General features: G+C 41.2%; 1 protein-coding gene across 1 annotated transcript in view; it reads left to right on the top strand.

The window, feature by feature from the left end:
• LOC121888350 (junctophilin-1-like) overlaps nt 1-21,374 on the top strand; it is a 29,536-nt gene extending 8,162 nt beyond the window's left edge. Inside the window, exons 4-7 of the mRNA XM_042399811.1 lie at nt 12,526-12,644; nt 19,957-20,678; nt 20,824-20,920; nt 21,108-21,374. Of these exons, the coding sequence (XP_042255745.1) occupies nt 12,526-12,644; nt 19,957-20,678; nt 20,824-20,904 (922 nt within the window). The 3' untranslated portion in view covers nt 20,905-20,920; nt 21,108-21,374. The remainder of the gene's footprint in view (nt 1-12,525; nt 12,645-19,956; nt 20,679-20,823; nt 20,921-21,107) is intronic.
• Nucleotides 21,375-21,778: the final 404 nt, after the last annotated feature.

The following is a 21,778-nucleotide window of genomic DNA, read 5'->3' as shown; positions in this document are numbered from 1 at the left end:
GCCAGGAATATATACCCGTCCCACCACTGATATAGCAGCCCGCCATCTCACTCACACTATCATCTCTCCCAAATGTGTGTGCATGTGTGTGCGTCCTTATAAATGGGAGGGAAAGATTTAAAGAGAATGGGAAAAACCGTTTGTTTGGATGTGAGAGATGAGATAAGGTCGCTACCATTTGGCAAGGGAACAGAGAAAGTGTGTGCAGTAAGTGTGTTGCGTTCATGTCCAGGGGTGTTTGCTTATCACCTGCTGTGTGATGACCTCAGCCACTCACCACCTGCCCTTTTTAGAGAGAGTTATAGATCAGCCTGTGTTTCAACATGTGAACAAAATAATCCCAACACTCAGTACATCATGTTTTCCATCTCAGTGGCGATGACTTCTTCTGCTTCAAATAGGAGCAGAGGTGCAATTGGCTTAATTTTGTGTGTGTGTGTGTTTTTGATCTTAATGAAGGTGCCACCTCTTAAGTGGCGCCACACACCTTTCAAAAGCATGCCATATTTCCCCCTTTATGAAGTGACAAATTGTACAGTAGCAATGAGGCACGAAGCGTACAGTAACTGTAGGAAGTACTGCCAGCCGTCTGGATCACGAGTCAGAGTAAAGCGAGCCACATCATACAGTATATTTATCCCCCAACATGTACTGCTCAGCCTATCTCATATTTATGGCGATGTGACGGTGTGAGCTAACACAACATTTATTGCTGACAGAATCAAATGCTTACACACACACACACACACACACACACACACACACACACGAAATAACCAGCCACATGTGCCTCATATTATCTCTGTCAGTACCATTAATAACCAGAGTCATTGCCGGTTAGTACATATGAAAGAGCTATAAATAATGTAGCTGATGCAATGGCGCATGCATCATGAATTAGTTCAGCAATTTTCAAATGACCCATAGTGCAATCAAATTACAGCGTGTATTGTAGTCTTATTATGTACTTCACCATATTATTATTATATAAAGTCTTAGTTAGCAGCCTGAAAGACGATGATGAAAGAAACCATGGACACAGTTTAAAGAAGTGGTATAAGAGAAGGCAGATCTACAATCCATCTGAGTCTTTAATGTCCTGTTATTGGCTGGATAACATTGGACAGAATCGTTATCTCAAAATGAATGAGGATATTTTCTAATGTTGATATGTTTCTAAAGGGGCAGTCCAATTATTTTAATAATACTCATCATGAGGAGTGCTACTCTGTCTGTGAAAACAGTTGTGCAGTATAATGTCTTCAGTAGGTCTGAGGGGAGTTTTCTAAAGTCTGAAAAAATAATCCTCATGAACCCATTATCTCAAACTGTACTTGAGATTTAAGATTTACAACAGAAAGCCTGCATTACAAATAATACGTATATTAGAAATCAAAAGTCAGGATGACATAATCTCTGCTGCTTCGATTTCAACTGTTTCTTCTTAACTCTGCTCTTGTGTCTCTCAACTTTACAGAAGTCCAATACTAAATCATTAGAATACCCCCTTAAACTCATGTTAAAAGTAATGAGTGGTGCACTATTGTTATGTATCACCTAAGACCAAACAAAAACTTTAATAATTTAATTTGGTAGTTTTTTTTATTACAGTTTGGTTGGAAACATTAAATTTGACAAAATAAATTCGGACAACAGCATCATGAGATCATATCACAGTAATGTGATTCCACTGTCGATAAATGATGTATATCGAATTATTGCTCAGCCTTATCTGTAACCATTCACGAACCACAAATACAGTTGAAAACAGATAACATAAACACACAAGATTGGATCTAACAATTTATTAGAGCATGTACCAAACAGAAGGGAGCAACCATGTACCAAACAGGTAGTTCCAGTTGATTCCTCATTGCGAAACATTTAAACGACTTGTACGGGCATGAGATATTATAGTACATCACTGAGAACAACCAAGCAGTAAATGCACATTACACATGCAGTATGATACCATAGTGTATTTCAGTAAATGAATGATGTAGAAATAAGTTGGATAAAGAAAAGATGAATACATTTTCAAAGTGAGAGTTAAAATCTATAAATAATCCACTTCCTTCTTAATATTTTCCCCCCTGGTGGGAGACAGTAGGAAGATAAGTGGAAAAAGAAGAATTTTGGCAGAAATCAATACAAAGCCTCTCGGTCCAGAAACAGGAGTTTGCAATATATCCTGGATCCATGAAAAAAAAAAGATGTTGAGTACACACTGTATATACTGTATGTAGTAGAAGTCTTGGATAGACTAAATTTACTGACTTACACTGTATGAAAGCTTTGCTCCTGGGGGAGTAGAGGAGCATAGCCTGTGTGTGTGTGTAAATGTGAGTGGAGCGCTGGGCCGTGTCGACAGCAGTGCCGATAGGATTGGGTTTCAGCAACATGCCATTACACTGTGTGGCTGTGGCTTGTAATCTCTCTGAGAATGGCACATATTTCTGCAGCTTCTCAAGAAATACTGGGATGAGTCAGCCAGGCAGGCGGGCGGCCAAGCAGGTGGGCAGAGGAGGGGGGAGTCATGTGGAGTGAAAGGCTGTTGTTAACTCATGTAATGGTTCACCTGCATTCATTAAAAATTTAAAAGTACTCCTTGTACAGATGGTTTTGCCTACTCTACCATTTCCTCCACAATCTTTCCTTGACTTAGTTTATGAAGAATTTGCCACAAGATTGTATCTTCTCCATTATTAAACAGCTAATGTGATGAATTGCTTCCCTCTTGTAGTGTAACTTCCTGTCTCTGTGTTAATTGTGTATGTAACTGGGGTTAATGAGAGTCAGAGTCAGTGGAGTGAGTTAAATGATAAAAGATGCTTAGAAATAATGAGTGCAAGCAAACAGTGTTCCTGCTCAGTGAGCTAGATCTCTAAGGATTTCTGTGTGTGTGTGTGTGTATGTGTGTGTGTGTTTGTGTGTGTGTGCTGTCCTCCTGAGAATTCCTTGTAACGTGACAAGATCTTTTATAAAAAAAATCCTGTTTGTCAATGTGCAGTCGTGTCTAACTCTACACACCTGTTCACCAGCAGAGTCTATGATCAATGCTTCAGAAGTCTGCTGGTGAGGAAAATCCAGATAAAAGTCATTGATTTATAAGTGTATGACAATGATGTGATAATTCAGTTGAATGCTCTGCTTAAGGTGTTGCAACTCAAGATCAGGAAGATGTCGATTTAGTGAAGGTTATTGTTAGCAATGTGCTCTCGCTGACAGCCCAAAATACTGTGCTTGACCTGCTCCAGAGGATCATCACTGGTAGGAAATTTAACTGTTAAGTCTTCAAAATAGTGTCAACAGTGTGTAGATTGTGACTGTGACAATGTGCTAGAGAGCCACAGCATGCTTTAAACCTTAAAATCAATTATTATTTTATCATTATTTTATTGTCAGTGAACGATAACATATAGCCAAAAAGTTAGCTATGTAGACTTTTGAATATATATTATACATTGGGGCCGGTGCTATGAATAACATCTTCCATCACAGTATTTGTAATTTCATATCTATGCTATATTGTGTGTTTATGTGTGTATATGTATACACTATATTTTATCCTTTATACTATATTGTGATGAACTACATTTTTAGAGTTTTTGCAGGACTGAATAGAACAAATCCAGGCAATTCCTCACATTGATGCAAAAATCCTAAAATTCAATAACCCTAACCCTACATACAGCAGATACAAAATCAATACCTGCAATGTATTTAAAATGCACAAATAAAGAATGGTAGCATCATGATGGTTAGCTGTAATAAATAAAAGTCTGTCATTTCAGTATGTGTCATCTGAAGCAACTCTTACAATCTGTCTGGGTTTTGCCTTGTGCCCTGCTAAATCTGTTCAGCCACTCTGATTGGCTAGCTAGGCCGCTTTCACTCCAGATGTTCACGGATTGGATTATGGAATTATCACTTCTCTTGTTGATTCAGGGTATTGCTTTTCCATATAGAACCCCTCCATGAAGCATGCAACCGCTCTTGTAATCACGTACATGGGCGGTACTGCGTATGCAGCCGTGTTCGTGATGTAAGTTCATTAGGATGTGGTAGAATTGAATCGGTTTAACTGTAAACATGAATACACCCTGCAGTGAGAATATTCCATCTATCTCTGTCACTTTTTCATAATAATCTGGATTAAGTTATTGCAGTGATGCAACACCCAAATATCATTGAAGTTTTAAAAGAAGTCAGTTTGTTTCAAGATAATGACAATAATTTTTAAGAACGGTGCATTTTTAATGTCACTATCATTGCTGTTTTTAGTCATTTAAATAGCCATAAAACATAGATTGTGTAAGGATTGCATCACAATTTTTCAGCTGTGGGCAGATGTAACCTAATGCTTCTTTTGGCTTTGCAGTGAAGAGGAAATTGATGGTTGTGTGTATATTATTGTGTGTGTGTGTGTGTGTGTGTGTGTGTGCAGACAGTGGGGTGAATGGTGGCAGAAGATTGGAGGAGAGAGCACAGACCATAATTAAAACTATTCCTTAAGCTCAAGTGGTTGCCAGGCAATGTGACCTTTACTCACATAGGTTCAGCTTCGGATGTTGAGCCTTGTAGTTAAATGAGTTACACCATGGAGTGATTGTTGTGTGTGTGGGTGTGTGTGTGAGTGCGTGTGGGTGTGTGTGTCTGTGTGTGTGTGTGCCTGTGTGTGTTTGCGTGTGTGTGTGTGTGCGCGTGTGTGTCTCTGTGTCTGTGTTGCCTTGTTTTTGCCAAGTTTACAGTATTTTCACTTTGCTAACTTGTATTTATCACATTTGCAAAATCCAAAATTGTTCCCCATATTGTGTTACATTGGTTCTGTTTGCCCATATGATAGTTAGTTTGCATGTGTGTGTGTGTGTGAGCGTGTGTGTGTGTGTCATGTGTATGTGTTTGCAAGGGCGTGCAAGATTATACCCATACAGTAGGCTGTAGTGTGGGTTTGTTCATTTGCAAATTCATTAATACAGGCCAGATGTCTGGTTGGACAGCTTGCTCAAGTGTCTCTGGTGGTTACCATGGATACTGCCTCACCGCCGTCATCATCGTGTCAGCTATTTGTTGATTTTCTTTATAAAGTAGCAGAGTGAAGAGGCGCTGTTCATTTAACATTGTGGGGGCTTTTTTTTCATCTTTGAAGGCATGTGCAACACTTCTGGTTCCAGTTGTAGATGCACAATAGATTCATGGGCTTTTATTATAGGCACAAATCTATGAAATAGCCTCAATATAATAATGCAAACAGGTCATAGATGTCCTTTTTTCCACACTTATTCCCTGAGCCCCAGTAGGCCTCATTATGGCATGTCTCAGTAATAGTCCTTTCAACTTATCATGTAGATTTGATGTGTGTGTGTGTGTGTGTGTGTGTGGGTGTGTGTCTGTGTGTGTGTGTGTGTGAGATTATATTAAAGTTAACGCAGTCATTTGCATGTGAGATACCTCATTTTTCCAAGGTGTTGGTCAAACGCGTTGGCATCTATCTATGTGCATTTGCATCTCTCTATATTTAGTTTGCATGTGTATGTTGTGTAATGTTCGGCATGTGACAGCATGTCTATGATTTGTATCTGCTGAGTCTTGTGTGTATGATTGTACATGACCTGTCAGCCATGCAAAATCCTATCCTGACGATCATCTTGAATTCTGAATATTGACTCAAGTGATATTTTTTAATACTTAATGTCTTCCTTAATTTAATTTTAGAGCCAAAACTATTAGTCAGTTTGTCAATTAGTCATTTGACAGAAAATGAATAAACAACAATTTTGATGAGCTTTTAATCGCCCAGCAAAAATGAAAAATATTAGGTTTAAATTTGAAAACTTTTGGGTTCTGGTAAAAAGATGGAAATTTTATGGGGATGCACCGATCAGACTTTTTTTCTCCCAATATTAATACCTCAACTCAGGGTGTCTGCAAATACCAAAGCCCAATCTAATACCAGTGCTCTCTTTTTCCCAAGTTTAAAATCTCTATAACTCTGTAAGGTGAGATAACATAAGGTCAGCAAATGATGTTGCACTAAAAAGTGAGTCAGCGGCTTTTCATGACTGAATGAATGTAACTGAAAAACTGAAGCAGTTACATTCACAAAGAAACTGCATTTAGGTAGATTGGTCACATCCAACAGTCTGCGTAATGAGGTCAGTATCAGCACTGATCTGGTGGCTCGGTAGGGACATCCCAAGATTTTATATTTATATTATTTGATAAATCAGAAAAAAAATTGATAATGACAATTGTTAGTATTGTTGGTATGACTGGTGTGTCAGCTTTAATGGTTTTATGGCTGTTTCTTCATCTGTCCTGGCCTACACTGACTGACAAAAACTGGGGTGACACTAAAATCACATTCAACCTCCAAAAGTTACATCCAAATTTTTTCTGCGGTATATAGTTTACCACCACCACCCCCTCCCCCCTCTATGTCATTAACTGTATCAGCTGTGGCCATGTTTCACTAGCAGTGTTGACACAACAAGCACAGAACTGAGGTCTGAATCCCTGCTATTGCCCTTCACCAAAACCAGAGAGATCATCTCAGCAAGGGATTCTGTGTCACTCTCTCAACACACCCTTGAAGACTCATATCAGCACTTAGAGGAGAGCGTATCAGAGCATGTACCACACAAACACATGCACGCATAGACCAGTCTATAGACCACTTTCCCAGAATGGGAAGTCTCATACTTTTGGACCCTACTGTAGACGCACAGTATTTACCATAATACAGTAATTCAGTATGTGTTCAGTACTTCGTGAGAACAGAATCACACGCTAAAATCCTGATGCCGAGACATCCACACAAACTCATACCTGTAACCATGTGTTTTTGGATGAAGGCCAAGTGAGGTCTCAGTGGAAGGTTCAGCACAGAGCTCCTAGAGTAGAGAGCACCAGTGAGAGATTAGGTCTGTTTCTAATCCACAGCCCAAAATGTCAGTAGCGTTTGGGGATTTTTTTTTTTTTTTTTTCATGTTTAATCAAAAGTGATTCTACTCATTCTTCTTCCCAGAAATGAAGTCTGTGTGTAGAAACTGATTTTCAATCTGTCTCTACCGCCCTAAACATGATAAATGCATTATTTGAGGGCACAGAATTTTATGATTGTTCAGGGACATAACATAACCCTGATAACTATGTTCGCTGCATTTCTTAAAGAAATAATTGAACATTCTTGCCAAGAGACTCAAAGATTGATCAATCATCTCATCCTACCCTTGGCAAGAAAGCATATAAATATATTTCCCATACATAGTGCCATACATTTAGTTAGCTGCTTGTTTTTCCCCAAGGATTCTGTACAGATAGGCTTAATGACCAGTTTGTCTCCATCCTTTCTATTGTATTCTTTTCTTCTATCTGACAGCTCTATTCATTATGAGACATAGTCGTGTTTTTTTCCCTCCTTATTGTCCAACCTCCCTGCTCCCTGCCTTATGTTTTCACTGTTGCAAGTGTTTTTTTAATATTGTCACACCATGTTCCATTTATTCAAGGGCCTGTACTTGAATTGTATTGTATTGAATTGAATTGTGATTTTATGCTGCTGCTTGTCCTGCGGTGTCCTGTGTATTCTTATTTGCATACTATGCTATGCTGAGTTTTTTTATACATTCAAATCTTGCATGTTTAGGAGAAATATGAGGAAAAGAACATTCAGTTTCTGCATTCAGAGAGCATATTAGATTAGCTGATCTTAGAAAGTAATGCTGTGTTTTGAGCATGTACAGTATATCTCTACTTCTACTGAAAATAATAACGGAAAAGAAAGGAGAAAGAGAGAAAATGAGCACAAAGCCCCGGCCTGCCAAACTATTAGGATGCCCTGACATCTAAAATGCTTCAAGTACAGTACATGGTATCTGGTAGACATGATCACACCCAAATATTCTCATTATACAGCACCACAGCTCTCTCTTCAGGATAAAGTTGGCTTATCTCATAATAACAGCCACTCCGTCTCCCATTTAAAGCCTCATTTACTATAGCCATTGTCCCCACCGCTGCAGCCCCTGGTAATGTGAGCCCAGACCTCAGCCCAGGAATAATTCCTGAATAATTTCAGTCGGTTTTAGCTAACCACTAATGGTCTTAGTCATGCTTTAGTAATCCTGAATTAGCACCAGCCGGGAATTCAATAGCAGGACTGCACGGATGTAAGAGATATGTGCAGGGCAAGCAAAGTGCTAATTTGTTCAGACTTTCTGTTATGTTATGTGCCGCCGCTTTGGACCTAGGGACTGTTTGGGCAAGATATTTTCTTTTGATGTACAATATCCTTTCATAAGCACATTTGTAAACTCCAAGCAGGAGTTTACCCTTCCCAAAGGGCTCCTGAAATGTGACCCATGCTGTATAGTAGTAGCTTTCTCTTAGTCATTGGCGATGAAAGAGAGTGATGGAGTTTAAAGATAGACTTTTGAGTGCTGATGTTTACCACGGGCAAGGTCAAGACTCATCCTCTATCTTATTATATACTGTACCAGTCAGCATTCCAGTTACCATGCTTGGAACGGGGTGGGGAGGGGGACTGTGATGGAGAGAAGGAAGATGAGGAAAAGAGAAAGAAGCAAAAGGGGGTGGAGGGGGCCGAGAGGGGATGGGGTAGAACTGTGTCAGCATATGTGAGATAGATTCCTCAAATAGGCCATAGCCTGGGGAGTGATGGACTGAAGCTTCACTCAGGGGAACGTGCACACAATCACGCATACATTCACACATACAGGGGCCACAGGAACAAGCATAAGAGATACACACATACCATATTCTGTGGGAGACTGAGGTATGTAAAACCTTAAAGGAGGATGTACCGTGCCGCATGGGAGCTCGGGTCTGAAACTTAACCCTACAGTAAAATTAGAGAAGCTGAGATGCATACCTCAGCAGTTCTAAATTCCCAGAAGTCTTTAGAGGGGCAATCTGTATATCTGTCGTGTTGTCTCACGCTCTCCCTGTCTCACTCTCTTACTCCCCTGATACTGTCTTTCTCTATTTTTTTTTTCATTTCTATATCTTTTCCTTTTCTCTGTTTTTTTTTTTTTTTTATCACCCTCATCCTCTCTGTATCTCAAACACACACACTTGCTCACAGACACACATTACACAGAGAGAAAGAGCATCCACCACAGCAGCTGCCAACACTGACTCAACACTTTTCACACAATTCATTTGTCACAGTAATAAAACAGCCATTGCTCTTGCCAGACCTTCATCAATAAAATCTCTCAAATGGTGTTTCAGTCTGAAAGGAGCTGCTTCAGAGTTTTGCTTCCATATACTCTTTGTCCACATTTCTACAAACTGCTGTGTATGTGTTTGTGTGATATTTGCATTTGTGCCAGCAGGTGTGCAGTATGACTGTTTATGGTGTATGCCTGGGTGCACGTTGGATTCAAATACCTTGATTTGCTTGGACCCGTCCCCGGTGCACAAGCAGTCAGTGGCGCCTGCAGAGCCCAAAACTAGACGTGAACAGGTGTTGCTTTATATTCAGAAGCAGATTGGCCTCAAGTAGGGCGGCTGCAGACTGTCTGACAAGTTATAGAACTTAAAACTTTTCCAAAGGTCAATTGTGAGCACGCATGCTGTTGTTTACCCAGACATTTTGCCTTGCTCAAAAAGACAATGCCTTTGTCCTAAAAAAAATGTGTTTGGAAGATAAATTCTGGGGTCAATCACACTTAAAACTGCTGTAACCAATATTTTTATATTGACAATTAATCAAACAGCTTGTCATACATCATAGGAGTTGTTCATTGTGACAAACCTATAAAACTGCTTTTTCTCTTATAGCTCTATGAAGCATTTTATCATTTTTCAACTAATTGTTTTGGTTTTATGGGCCCAACTTAACTGTTTTGGTTCTGTCTCATTGCCTTTATTAGCCTCATCAGCATCTCTGATAATCCCCCAGTACCCTACCTGTCCTGCACCAAACAGCAGACAGACAAAGTTGGCAACTAGCTGGTGAACAGAGTGGAACATTTAGCAGCTAAAGATCCAGATATTTCCCTGAGGAGTCGGTGAAAACAAAGACAGAATTTAAGGGAGAGTGAATATTGGACTTGCATTCATCAGGTGTACACACACTCTGTCTGATTCCAAATGAATGCTAATGTTGGTCTGTGTCTGTGTTCACCATATCAAAGGAGGTAGTATGTCAGTGTTGTGTTTACAGCTTGTTTCACTGCCCCCAGGTGGACAAAAAAATAAATGAGAGCAGGTGTAACAGTCCATGCACTGTGAAAGGTGTTGGTGTTGTTCATTAATTAGATTAAAAATGTCTATAAGATCCTAACCAACACCTTTTCATCTCTCTGCTCCACATGCCCATGTTTTCTCGCCTTCCGTTTCACTCTCCTCTTGTCCCACTGCTCTATCACACCTCTACTCCCATCATTCTCTGCCTGTCACCTCCCACTACCAGACATCCTGTCTGGGAACAGTCTGCATCGCTTCCTGTGTCTGCCCGTGACTTTATGCCCACTCTACCTAAAGGGAACTGTTAAGATCCTTAGGATATGTCATGGGCGTGCTGTATACATCCATGACACATTCATGCCTCCTTTCACTTGACTGCACATTTCACACATTTCAGAAATAGACGCGTGCATGTCCTTGCGGTTGCATCTGTGGCAAGTGAATGTCTACAGTATACATGACAGTGGTGTGATGTAACCGGAATGCTTTAATGTCAGTTTTTAACAGTGAAGTGCTCTTGAGTAAGATCATGAAGCTACAGGATACCTGCTTTTAGCCACACCAGTGCAATTCCTACATGTTTGTACTCGAAGCAAGAGGCAAATCACTGCGTGTTATACTACTGTGTGTGACTGAGATGCTGTGAAATTCTTATATTTCGATCTGCAGCTGCAGCGGATAGTTTCCAGAGGCTGTGCTGTCCGTAAACACAGCCCTCACTGTGTCCTTTGTCTCTGGGTGATGCGTGGACTTATTTCTGGAGAGGAAACGGACCGTCTCTCCCACCAGCATATGGCTCCTCATGCATTTTAATATCTCACTGTCCTAGCCCGTCAAAAACAGGACAGCCCAGAGTCCAAGGACAGAAAAGAAGTCTGAAATAGAGACATCTGTCCGTTGGGGTCACTCTGACAGAAAGACAGGGAGGGAGGGAAGAGGGAGGGAGGGAGGGATGCGGGGGGTTGACAGGATGCAGCATCAATAGACGAATGAAGGAGGATCGAAAAAAGCAGGAGCATTGATTGAAAGAGAGATGGAATGGTGAAAGAAAGAGGGAGAGGAAGATGGATGAGTAGGGTTAAGCAGGGCAGCAGGCACAGCTGTCAATACTTACAGTGATACTTGGACAGCCCATCTGCATCCTCGCATTCCATATTGCACTGTCATGTATTGTGTGAGCATTTACTGTGAGGGTTCCACTCATATAGTATCTGTTCATATAGTAAGTCACTAATCCATCGGCTTTAACTGATGCATTGCATGTTGTTGCATAATTAGGTCTTTTTTTATAGGGAATCTAGTGGTAGCAGAGGGATACGACCTCTCTACCCAGAGCATACATACATGTTCTCCATCAGTCATGGCTCTGAGTATTCGTGTGTTGTTCTTGTGTACTCTCTCAGTCGAGTTTTCAAGGGATTTGTTAAGCAGGTCACCCCCCAGCCTCTGTCTGTCTCACCATGGTACGCTCCCATAATACCTCTGAGTGCTAATGCTAAGCTCACATTGATCCCGAAACGTATTACTCTTCTGCCTTTTGGTTTTTGAGCATCACTACAGTAGAGGTGGATGCATGCTTCATGTTTGCATGCTCTGGAATAGGTGATGGTTTTAGCTTTAGACTTTGCTGCTGTTTGGCTGCATTTTTCTCTCTTCTTTTTTTTTTGATTCTCTCTGTAGATGGTCATTCATAGAGGAGAATTAAAAAGTGAGACCTACCATGAATGCATACATTTTGGTTTAGACAGGCTTGAAATTTTGTGAAAATGATATAGTATGTATTATATCATATGTACTTGTGTGTGTGTGTGTGTGTGAGTGGGGGACGCTTTGGGCAGCACTCCCATGTGGTCCAGCGGCAGCGCAGTGCTCCAGACTGGATTAAGGTCTTGCTTGGATGTGGCTGAGTTCCATTTGGAGAATCAGGATTTGGATTTGAGATATAGAAGCACAAGGGGAGGTGTTATGTTATCCCCAAGAGGGACAAGCCGAGTGATACAGCTCAAAGATGAGGAAAGAAGCAGAGGGATGGATGGGCATCGAGGAGGAGCAAGATGCAAGATAGAGAAAAAGATAGTATAGGGAAGCTGTTGGGTCAGTCCTGATGGTGAGGAGGAGTGTTATGGACACAGACCAATGATTTTGATTTATAATATGAAAATGTAAAATGTGTGTTTGTGTTTCTATGTAGTTACACTACTGTACACGTGTGGAGCAACAAGCATCAACCACCCTTCAGCTGTATGCTTTACTGTATGTCTTTACATCTGAGTTACAGTGCAAAACTAATGTTTCTCTTTGTTTCTCCAGAACGGCTCATGCCAGGACAAAAAGTGAGGCTGCAGACCAAGCTGCCATCTCTGCTGTGCACGACTCTGAAATTGCCAGGGCGGTTGCCAGGGAGCTCTCCCCCAACTTCTACCAACCAGGTAACTTTTAAGAGCAAACTTCCATACACAACACATGTGTAAAGCATGGCCCTAGTGGCGAAGTGTGGGTATCACACAGCCTTAGCAGGGATTGGTGTCCCTCTATGCAAGTCTCTCTAGATCCATTCCTACTGTCTGTATGAGAAAGAGAAAGACTACAAGTGCACTGAACGGTTGAGGAGGTCCGATGTGTTCATTCCACCTGAAATACAATACTTGGACTATTTCAAGTGGCAAAATTTACATGAATGTGCTCCTAGCTATGCATGTAAGCATGCTTTTAGACAAGGTTTTCAGAAATTTCAGACAAGACTTACTTAATGATGGAGTTGCAGTCCTTTCTAAGACTTTTGCAGGGGTCTGACAGGGGGCTTTAACACATGAGTGGTTCACCCGGCCAAGCTATTCTAGCCCCCCTCAGCACCATACTCAAGAAACAAATTTGTCCATTCCTCCTGTGTCTTTGGGAATTGGGTAACTGGTGAGAGGTTGGGTACTTTGTATGAATAATAGTGTTTGCACAGTTTTAGAGCTGTTTACACAGGCTGTGTCTGAGTCAGTAATGAGCTTGTTCTGGGCGCACAAAAGTGTAGGGTTCGGTGTTCCAGGACTGTAATCGAAGACTAGAGGTATTGAGGATGATTTCTAACACCACAATGGAGGACTGTGTGAGTGCTTAGACAAAGCAGAGCCAGCTAGAAGCAGGGTACTGTATTCTGGATGGAAGCCTTGTCTTTGCTCTCAAAGGCCTGTTGTAACAGCTCGGAAATACGTGCTAAAATTTGCAGCCATAAACTCTGCCAAAAAAAAAGTGCGAAAAGCAGAATGTGATCTGTTCTTTTAATGGTGTCCTGTCAGATAATATCACACTAATACTTTAGCGGAGGGTAGAGATGGCTTACAGGTATATGACTGCTGGTCAAGAAAACAAAAAGGGCTCCTGCTGTTAATACCAAGCTGTTCTCATCTTTCCTCTGCCAGGTGGTTTAACAGGCATACTGCCATACTATACAGTAGCACACAGCGTTGGGTGTCGACTCAACTCTGTTTAGTTCATTTACAAGGTAAGCTGAGTTTTACAAGGCAACGCCGGACATATAATAATAGTGAGGGGTAGAGATCCTTTTTTGTCAAAGAGCTTGTACTTCAGGTGGAGTCAGAGGTGGAACACAAGGCCACAGAGAGGGCAACATCAGACAAGGATCTATTAAAAGTATTTTTTAATTATGCATTGCCTTATTTTTCCATTCTGGGTTAGTTCTGGTATTTTTTTTAGATGAATGGGTTTAGACCATTGTTTCATCTTTGCTTACTTACTTTTTACATTTAACATTTGAAGAAATAAGATTGCAGATTTTGTAAGAAAGCAAACTCATTTGGATGCACAGGTTCTATTAATATTGCCTGAAAATGCTTGAATATTGAAAAGCATTAAAGCCATTTACATGTGTTTATTTTTATTTACAACATATAAGAGCGAGGCTGGCCTCATCCACTGTGTGTAATATTTTTATGCCTATGAGCAAGCCGACCTTGGGCCTTTGCCAGAAGCTACCACAAAATAGTGGGTGACAAATAGATTGACAATGGGACCTATTCAAGTATGTCCCTTCACTAAGCCACAGAAACGGTCCACTCGGGCCAGAGCCATCCTTCGGCTTGTTTGTGTTGTGGAAACCGGTGGTCATGCTTGGCAGGCCGGATGATCTCCGGGTTCACAAGTCTGTGCTGAGAGTGTCCTTGCCTTATAAGTCAGATCATGAATGAGAGAGTGGCTGATGTCATAATAATGTGCAGTGCAGAGCGACATCTGAGCTGCAGCGTTTAAACATTCAGTTACGTAAGCATGTGTGGTAAGTCCAGCCAAAAGCCAGACAGGCACCTGCAAAAAGCCAAACCTCATTTTTTCCATATATTAGTTTTATTATTCGTTTATGAAAGTCTTAGTCTTGTATTATATAAGTCACATTCTCCAAGAGCAGAGTAGTTTCAGGAATCAAGAATGGCCTGGTTTGTTTGTTGTTGGTTCGCGGTTTGTCCTTTGGCAGGTTATATCGTGTTTGAGTGTAAACGAGCTCCCCCATTCACAGCTTCCTGGCAAAATGAACAACACTGGAGTTAACCTTAAAGAAAAAATAAGCTATGTCCTGTTGACAAATGTACTAAGTCAGTGTAGAATTCATATTTCCTTTCATGATGACATTTTCCTTCCTAATGTTACAGTAGGGCAACGCTTTTAAAAATGAGGCAATGTCTGCTGCATTAAAAGGAACTTGTTTGACTTTCCCAAACTAATCTGCTTTGCTTCCTCAATGTCTACCTTTACAGTGGAAATATTCTCACTTACCCTTATCTCTCAGCTTCTAATACGTCCTCTAGGGTAACAACTAGGGGTCTAAACCCCTTGTTGTTTGTAATTGGCATTTCAGACTCATAGCAGATTATCACCCAGATTGGGAGTGTGCACTTCAAAAGGGAAGAGAGGGTCACAGGGAACAGGACCCTGACCTTTATGATTGGTTCACACACAGCACCCTGGAGGGGAGCAGCGAGGGTTAGCTGGGCGTGGCCCGTGGCATGACGTTAATTGGGCTATATTTGTCGCCGATGTGTGCTCACTGGGGTCTAATGGAGACATAGCTGAAATCCTTATCCACTGAGAGGACCTCGGCCCCGCACTCACCCCACTCCGGGGCTGACGCAGAGCAGCTGTCCCTTCCTTCAGATGGTCACTGATGGGGGTTGGGGGGCCCAGCAGGGATCCCGCTCCGCCCTGTTTGACCCAGTCAAGGTACACTCAGACCAGGTGGAACCATAAAAGCCTGGATCTGTCAGGACCGAAAACTAGACATGAGCAGGTGCTGCTTTATATTCATAGCAGCAGTTGGAGAAAGTTTCAGGACAGTAGTTCCACTGAAGTTTATAGTTATTCTGCAACTTCTTATGACTTTCAAAGATACACCATATAAACTATATAAAGTCCTTTTTCAAGCAACTTTGGTGAATTTTCAAAAACATTTCTCATCATGGAAATAGCAGTATTTTTTATGTTTTTAAGAGTAAGTAAAGGTAGATAGAGCATTATATAATTGTGATGATATATCACTGATATTCAAGATAGAAGTAACTCAAGTCCACTCTTCTCCATCAATCACATGTCAGTGCATATAAACATGAGCTCTTCCAGGTTCTCCTTTGCATGTGGCCACTTACAAACAAAGCACAGCAAAAACCAGGAAGCTCAGACAAAGAAGAATTGTTTATTTGCATGTGGGAGCAAATGTATATGTGTGCATGCATGAATATATGTGTGTGTGTGTGTGTGTGTGTGTGTGTGTGTGTGTGTGTATGTAACAGTAGTGGATGTAATCTGGCCTCACAATGACAGCTCCCCCTGCCCATCTGCCAGTGTTGCGTAGGAGGAAGAAAGAGAAAATCTAAAAAGCTACAAATTGAGTCATGAATCTTAAATATAACAGTGAAGAGAACATGCTGAGACCACAGCCCACAGAACAGACTAATACATATATAATACAGTATATCAATATTAGAATGTTAAAATGTAATTTCAGTAACAAAAGCTAACCAAATGCATCAACAACAAAGAAAACAAACAAGGAAAATGCCTTTCACTACCAGGTGAAAGACGTGTTATTATATTTGACATATACACACAATGAACCACTTAAGCAAACAGGTTGCCTTAGGAAATATTTATTTCCGTCTTTGTTGACAGCTCTGTGCATCTGACGAGGATGTAAAAGCAGGCAAGACTTATCATAATTCATATTGCAGCAACAGCCTTGAGTCAGTCTTTGCTTGTCAGCCAGAAATGGTGGATGCCCTTTCAACTCTCTGGTTTATAACACTAGATTATAAACTACTGTCCCCTATGAATCTTCTGCTGAACCAATCATAACCACACATGCAGTACTGTACTCCTTTCCGCCCCTATACACGCCTACATAAATCCATGCATGCACATACACATACCCAGGCCTCACTGAGGCTTCCTCTCATTACTGCTGTTCATCTCATATTAAGGTCAGCAGGGGTTAGGCTGGGTCTTACGCAGCCGATCCGTTGTGTTTTGTGCGAGTAAACGATTGTGTGCGTGTGTGTCAGCGCGTGTGTTTTGCCAAGAGTGCACTGGAGCAGAAAATGTGCCGTGGATTAACATGAACAGAACTGGCAACCACAGCTTAAACAAAAGCTTGTATTCTAATAACGTCAAAGAGACAATGATGAAGTTAGAAAGAAAATACACTGTACGTATTACAGTTGGGGGGTTGAGTTTTGTTGACTTTTTTTTATTGGTCATGAGTAATATCATGGCCTATTTTAATGACCCTCTTTGGAAGGCTGCAGACTCAGTCCAGTTGATCAATCTGCAGATGAAAGAAACACCACAGCCATTTGGGTAATTGAGTCCCATGTTTCTGCTGGCCTGGCAGGATTCCTTGGTGGAGCACTTCTAATAAATCTTCACTCACTCGTCACAAGAGAGGATCAACACATGCTAAAATATCCACAAATTAACCACATGATAAATCAACTAATATGGCAGAACATGCTGAAATGCTCAAAGACTTAATTGACTTCATGAATTCTGGGGGTTTGTGAAATTTAAAATGGCTATAGAAGTGTAGTGGAAGTCGTTTTTACTGACTGCAGGTGCTGCACTTCTAGTAAGCGTGAGGCTGGGGTCATTTTAGTGCCGAGAACCACTCAAAAAATGCCTGGAACCCCCTTCAGAGGAATCTGTCCCCACACAGCGAGAAACTGCTCAGGCCCGCCCACGAAGCCCTAACTCTTATTGAGTTATGGTGTGAAATTAAGCTCGGCAGATATATTAAGCCCTACAGATGTTCAAATGTGCCCCGGCTCTTTGTAGTGGGTCTTATTGGTTGTGGCAGTTATGAAACAAATTAGGAATGCCATGCAGCTGAAAAATACTTTGGGCTTATGAGTACTGAGACCTAAAAGATTCCACAATAAGACCATTTATGCTGATATGGGATTCCTTCTGGATTTGATGTTAGCATAATTGTTCCATCCTAACGACTCAATACTGAATGCACCATCAAGAAACACATTAGAAACAGATCACCTTACACTCTCTGAGTATAAATTATGGTTTAATGTCTTAGTATGAGCAAGTGATCTGGTAGGGTTGAACAAAAACAACCAAAACAGTTCAGGGTTAAAGCTCAGTAAGCTGTCTTCATAATTATTCCTCCTATATACCTATAATATATTAAACCTCTTATTTCTAGATCTCTTTTTTTCCATTTCAAATTGGTATTGGCTATATCAAATTGGCTATATGGGATGCGGAGGATCCTTTTCTGCTCATACCATCTGATGTTCTTCAAACAAAGCAGCATTGTCCCTGTCTTAGTCACCCTGACACAGTCTAATTTAGGCGAAACAGAGAAAAAAACAGGCAAACAAAGAGCCTGATGTCTCTAATAAATATTAATTCAGTACGGAACAAAAGAGACCGATAAAGTGTGAATTTTCCCACGTGCAAAAAGGCATTTACATTCAGATTCAGGTTTTATTGTCCACACATTTAAGGACATAATGTCCGTAATGAAAATCCAAAACACATATATAGTCAAAAGAGGAGTGCGCACTCGGTCTCAATGCGGTAAAGAGTAGTGTCATTGTACTGCTACCACTAACCCAGGACCTCAGTCCATAAACTCCTGGTGCAGAGAAAGGAAGTAGATTGCAGTATCACAAATTGTTGTGCGGATCAAAGCACAAAATGGAAAAAAGAGGCATCATTGCACCTTAGGGTCGAGTCTCTTTATCTATACAGCCGTGTTGGTTGGATTAGATGAGAATTAATGTGACAAGGGCCTTTCCAGGAAAACAACATGCTGATAAAAGAGAATGACTGATGATAAAGATGAGTCTGCAGAGGAGGCTTCCTTTGTGAAATGGCGTTTGTGACCCTGCATTAATGAGTCTATTTCTCTCTGTCTCTCTCTCTGCCTCAGAATGATTGCATATATAATGTTGATTCATGAATATTTGATTTGAAAGTTTAACTGTGCTTAGGGGCAGCTCTGGTTTAAATCTAGCTCGCAGTGAAGCTCTCTGATGAGGCAGGAGTAGATAGATAAGAGTGCTTTGTTCTCTTAATCTGGGTTCTTGGACAGTGACTGGATCTGAAATTTCAGAATAGAACTGGAGTTGGTAATCTCTTGAGTCATCATTGAACTATGTCTGAACCTCAGATAATGGGGTATTTAAATGTTGTTGGGCCTGTGTGTAATACTCTCAGTATGTGAGCGAGGAAGGTGTTAGACCCAGTTTGCGGCTCTAATGATGTTACATTTGTTGCAGAGTTAAGAACTGGTTCTTCTGAAGGGTAAATCCCTGGTGTTTTTGAACAAGACTAAGGCTGTGCCCGAAATCACTCACTCATTCACTCGTTTACTACTCCCTATATGATAGACATTCAGTAGTTTACTGAAACTGAGATTGAGCCATTTTGCACAGATACTGACAGCTGTAGTGTCACATAACAGTTATTTTTTGCGGTATTTCTATAACATTGAGGGCGCTATAGTGGATACATTTACACACTCTAGTTAGGCCCAGCAGTGCTTTGAGTTAAATGGTAACATCATAATACTAACATGCTCACAATGACATAGGTAACATTCTGATGTTTAGCAGGTATAATGTTGTCCATGTTCACCTTTTTATTTTAGCATATTAGCATGCTAACATTTGCTAATTAGCACTAAACACAAAGTACAGCTGAGACTGATGGGAATATGTTATTATTTCCGCAGGTATTTGGTCATAAACTAAAGTACTGGACAATTTAAAATCACAAAAGACAACTTTTTTTGTTTTCTTTTTCTGTAGAGGATTTTTGTATTGTTTTGCTAAAAAACTAAAATGTCAACTTCATGGTGGTGCTAGAGGAAAGGTCAGGGGATGACCAAATTCAGAACAGCCTCATTCTCTGTGGACCACTTAAGTTCAGTACCAAATTTCATGGCAATTCATCCAATACAGTAGTTGTTGATTTATTTTAGAAAACACATATGGCTGTTTTTTATTGTGAAAGACTCACCTGTACATAAATTATCATCATCATTATCATTTAAACCTTTTCCTAAGCTGCAACAAAACCAAACAAGAAAAAAGGAATGAAATATCTATCTAATATCTATGTAATGACTATACTTGAGAGGTACAAACTGGGGAGAGGCAGGTGTACAGGTGTGTGTGTGTGTATCTGTGGATTGTCTATAATGTTAATGTGTCACCTCTCTCACCTCTGCAGGACCTGACTACCTAAAACAACAATTAAAGGAGCCTGTAGAGATTAAAGAGGTCCCAGTTGAAAAGAAGGACAGATCCCCGAGAGATTCTCCCCACTTTTACCGCAAAGGTACCACTCCTCCCCACTCCCCTGTGACCAGTCATGGAGCTTCACCTCCCCCCTCGCCTCACTCCAGCAAGAAGAAAGGTCATCTTGCCAACAGCACCAGCCGCAAAACCAGCAAAGAAGAAAAACCTTCCCGCAAGATAAGCAAAGAAGAGAAGTCAAGTCATAAATCTAGCAAGGAAGAAAGGTCTAGCAGGAAGCTGAGTAAAGAGGAGAAGCTGTCCTTCACTGATGGGCCCAAAGGTTCTCAAATGCACATTGAGGCTCCACCTAAACCCGCTAAAGCTCAGCAGTCTGCAACTCCTCCTCAGCCTCCTGCAATTCCAGTCAATGGCCAGCTCCACACTGAATACCACAGCTACTACGTCAAGGCCCCTACAAGAGCCCCTCCACCCCCAGACCCTGAGGTAGATCCAGAGGAAGAGCCTAGTGTTCTGGAGTTAGCACGTATGCCCCCACAACCGCCCAAGTCGTTCGGTACCCCCACTCCTAAGCCACCCTCCTTACGGGAGAGCAAGAGCGACCCGAAACTCAGGAAGCAGGATTCCCTAAAGCCAAAGAGCCTCGCAGATACAAAGAAAGCCAGTATGGAGATTGCAGATAGCACGGAAGATACAGTAAGTGTCAATGTCAGGGTAGGAAAAGGTGTTTTTCAGTGCTGCTTACTTCTTTAATTTAAATAGTTGTAATAACCATAGGAAGAACATTTGATGTTGATTGTTATGTGATATCTGATCTTTGTCATAATGTTATTTTTTGCAGGGTCCTAACTCGATCCTTGTTGCTATGGTAATGCTGTTGAATATTGGCCTTGCAATTATATTTGTCCATTTCCTGACATGATGATGCTGTTTCTCAGGTAAGTTCATGTCCCTAGATACTTTTACTCTTCAACAAAAATGAACAAGGAGCACATGAATGAATGTATTTCTTCAAATGACTCTGCCCTTTTTACTCTTGTGTGTCCTGTGTGTGTGCGCAACAATCTCTGTCTGAAAAGTGACGCGCAGCCAATTAAATCCAAACAAAATCGTTTCATATTGCAGTGAAACCATGGCAACCAGTACAGTTGCAACGCCGGCCTTGAAAACAGAAAATGGCGCCAGTGAGACACGGGGGCAGCTGTAGGTGTTTAGGAATCAGCATGACACCGAAGAGAATCAGGAGGAAGGCATCACTACCAACAACCTGTCATGGGCCTTCTTGAGGCCAGCCCCGTGAATTAGCATTCCTCTGGCTTCTCTAAAAGCTGAGGGGAAATGTTGTGTCTAGTGAGATTTAAAAAAAAAAAAAAGTTTAAAAATGCAACCAATCATACAAAGTAGTAAAAAAAAAGAAGTAATTGAAACCCACATGTTTGCTGATCCAAGCACTGGTCTCTGTAGCCCACTCCCACAGCTCTGGCAGAGATAGCAGTGGGCTGACGGACTTTGCTGGACAAGAGTGGAGATGCACTTTTAGATGATGGGAGCAAACAGCTGCCTTTCTATTTTGCCATCTGACGTTTTGATGGGGAGATGTGAGCCCGGGGGCCGGGGGGGTACAGTCGCAGTGGGAGCATGCTCGAGTGTTCGGAGCGTTTTCTGGGGTTCACACCACTGTTGCAACAGGAAACTGGGCACGACCGTCGCCAGCAGTCAGTGCTAGCACAGTCACTAGCCAGTCTTACTCTGTTAACCCAAACATCACCGCAGCTTTCTCGAGCTCCGTCAATTGT

The sequence above is a fragment of the Thunnus maccoyii genome, chromosome 21 (assembly GCF_910596095.1).
Source record: "Thunnus maccoyii chromosome 21, fThuMac1.1, whole genome shotgun sequence".
In the NCBI taxonomy this organism is placed as follows: domain Eukaryota; kingdom Metazoa; phylum Chordata; class Actinopteri; order Scombriformes; family Scombridae; genus Thunnus; species Thunnus maccoyii.
The sequence above is the reverse complement of the archived record's forward strand: the minus strand, read 5'-3'. Positions and strand labels throughout refer to the sequence as shown.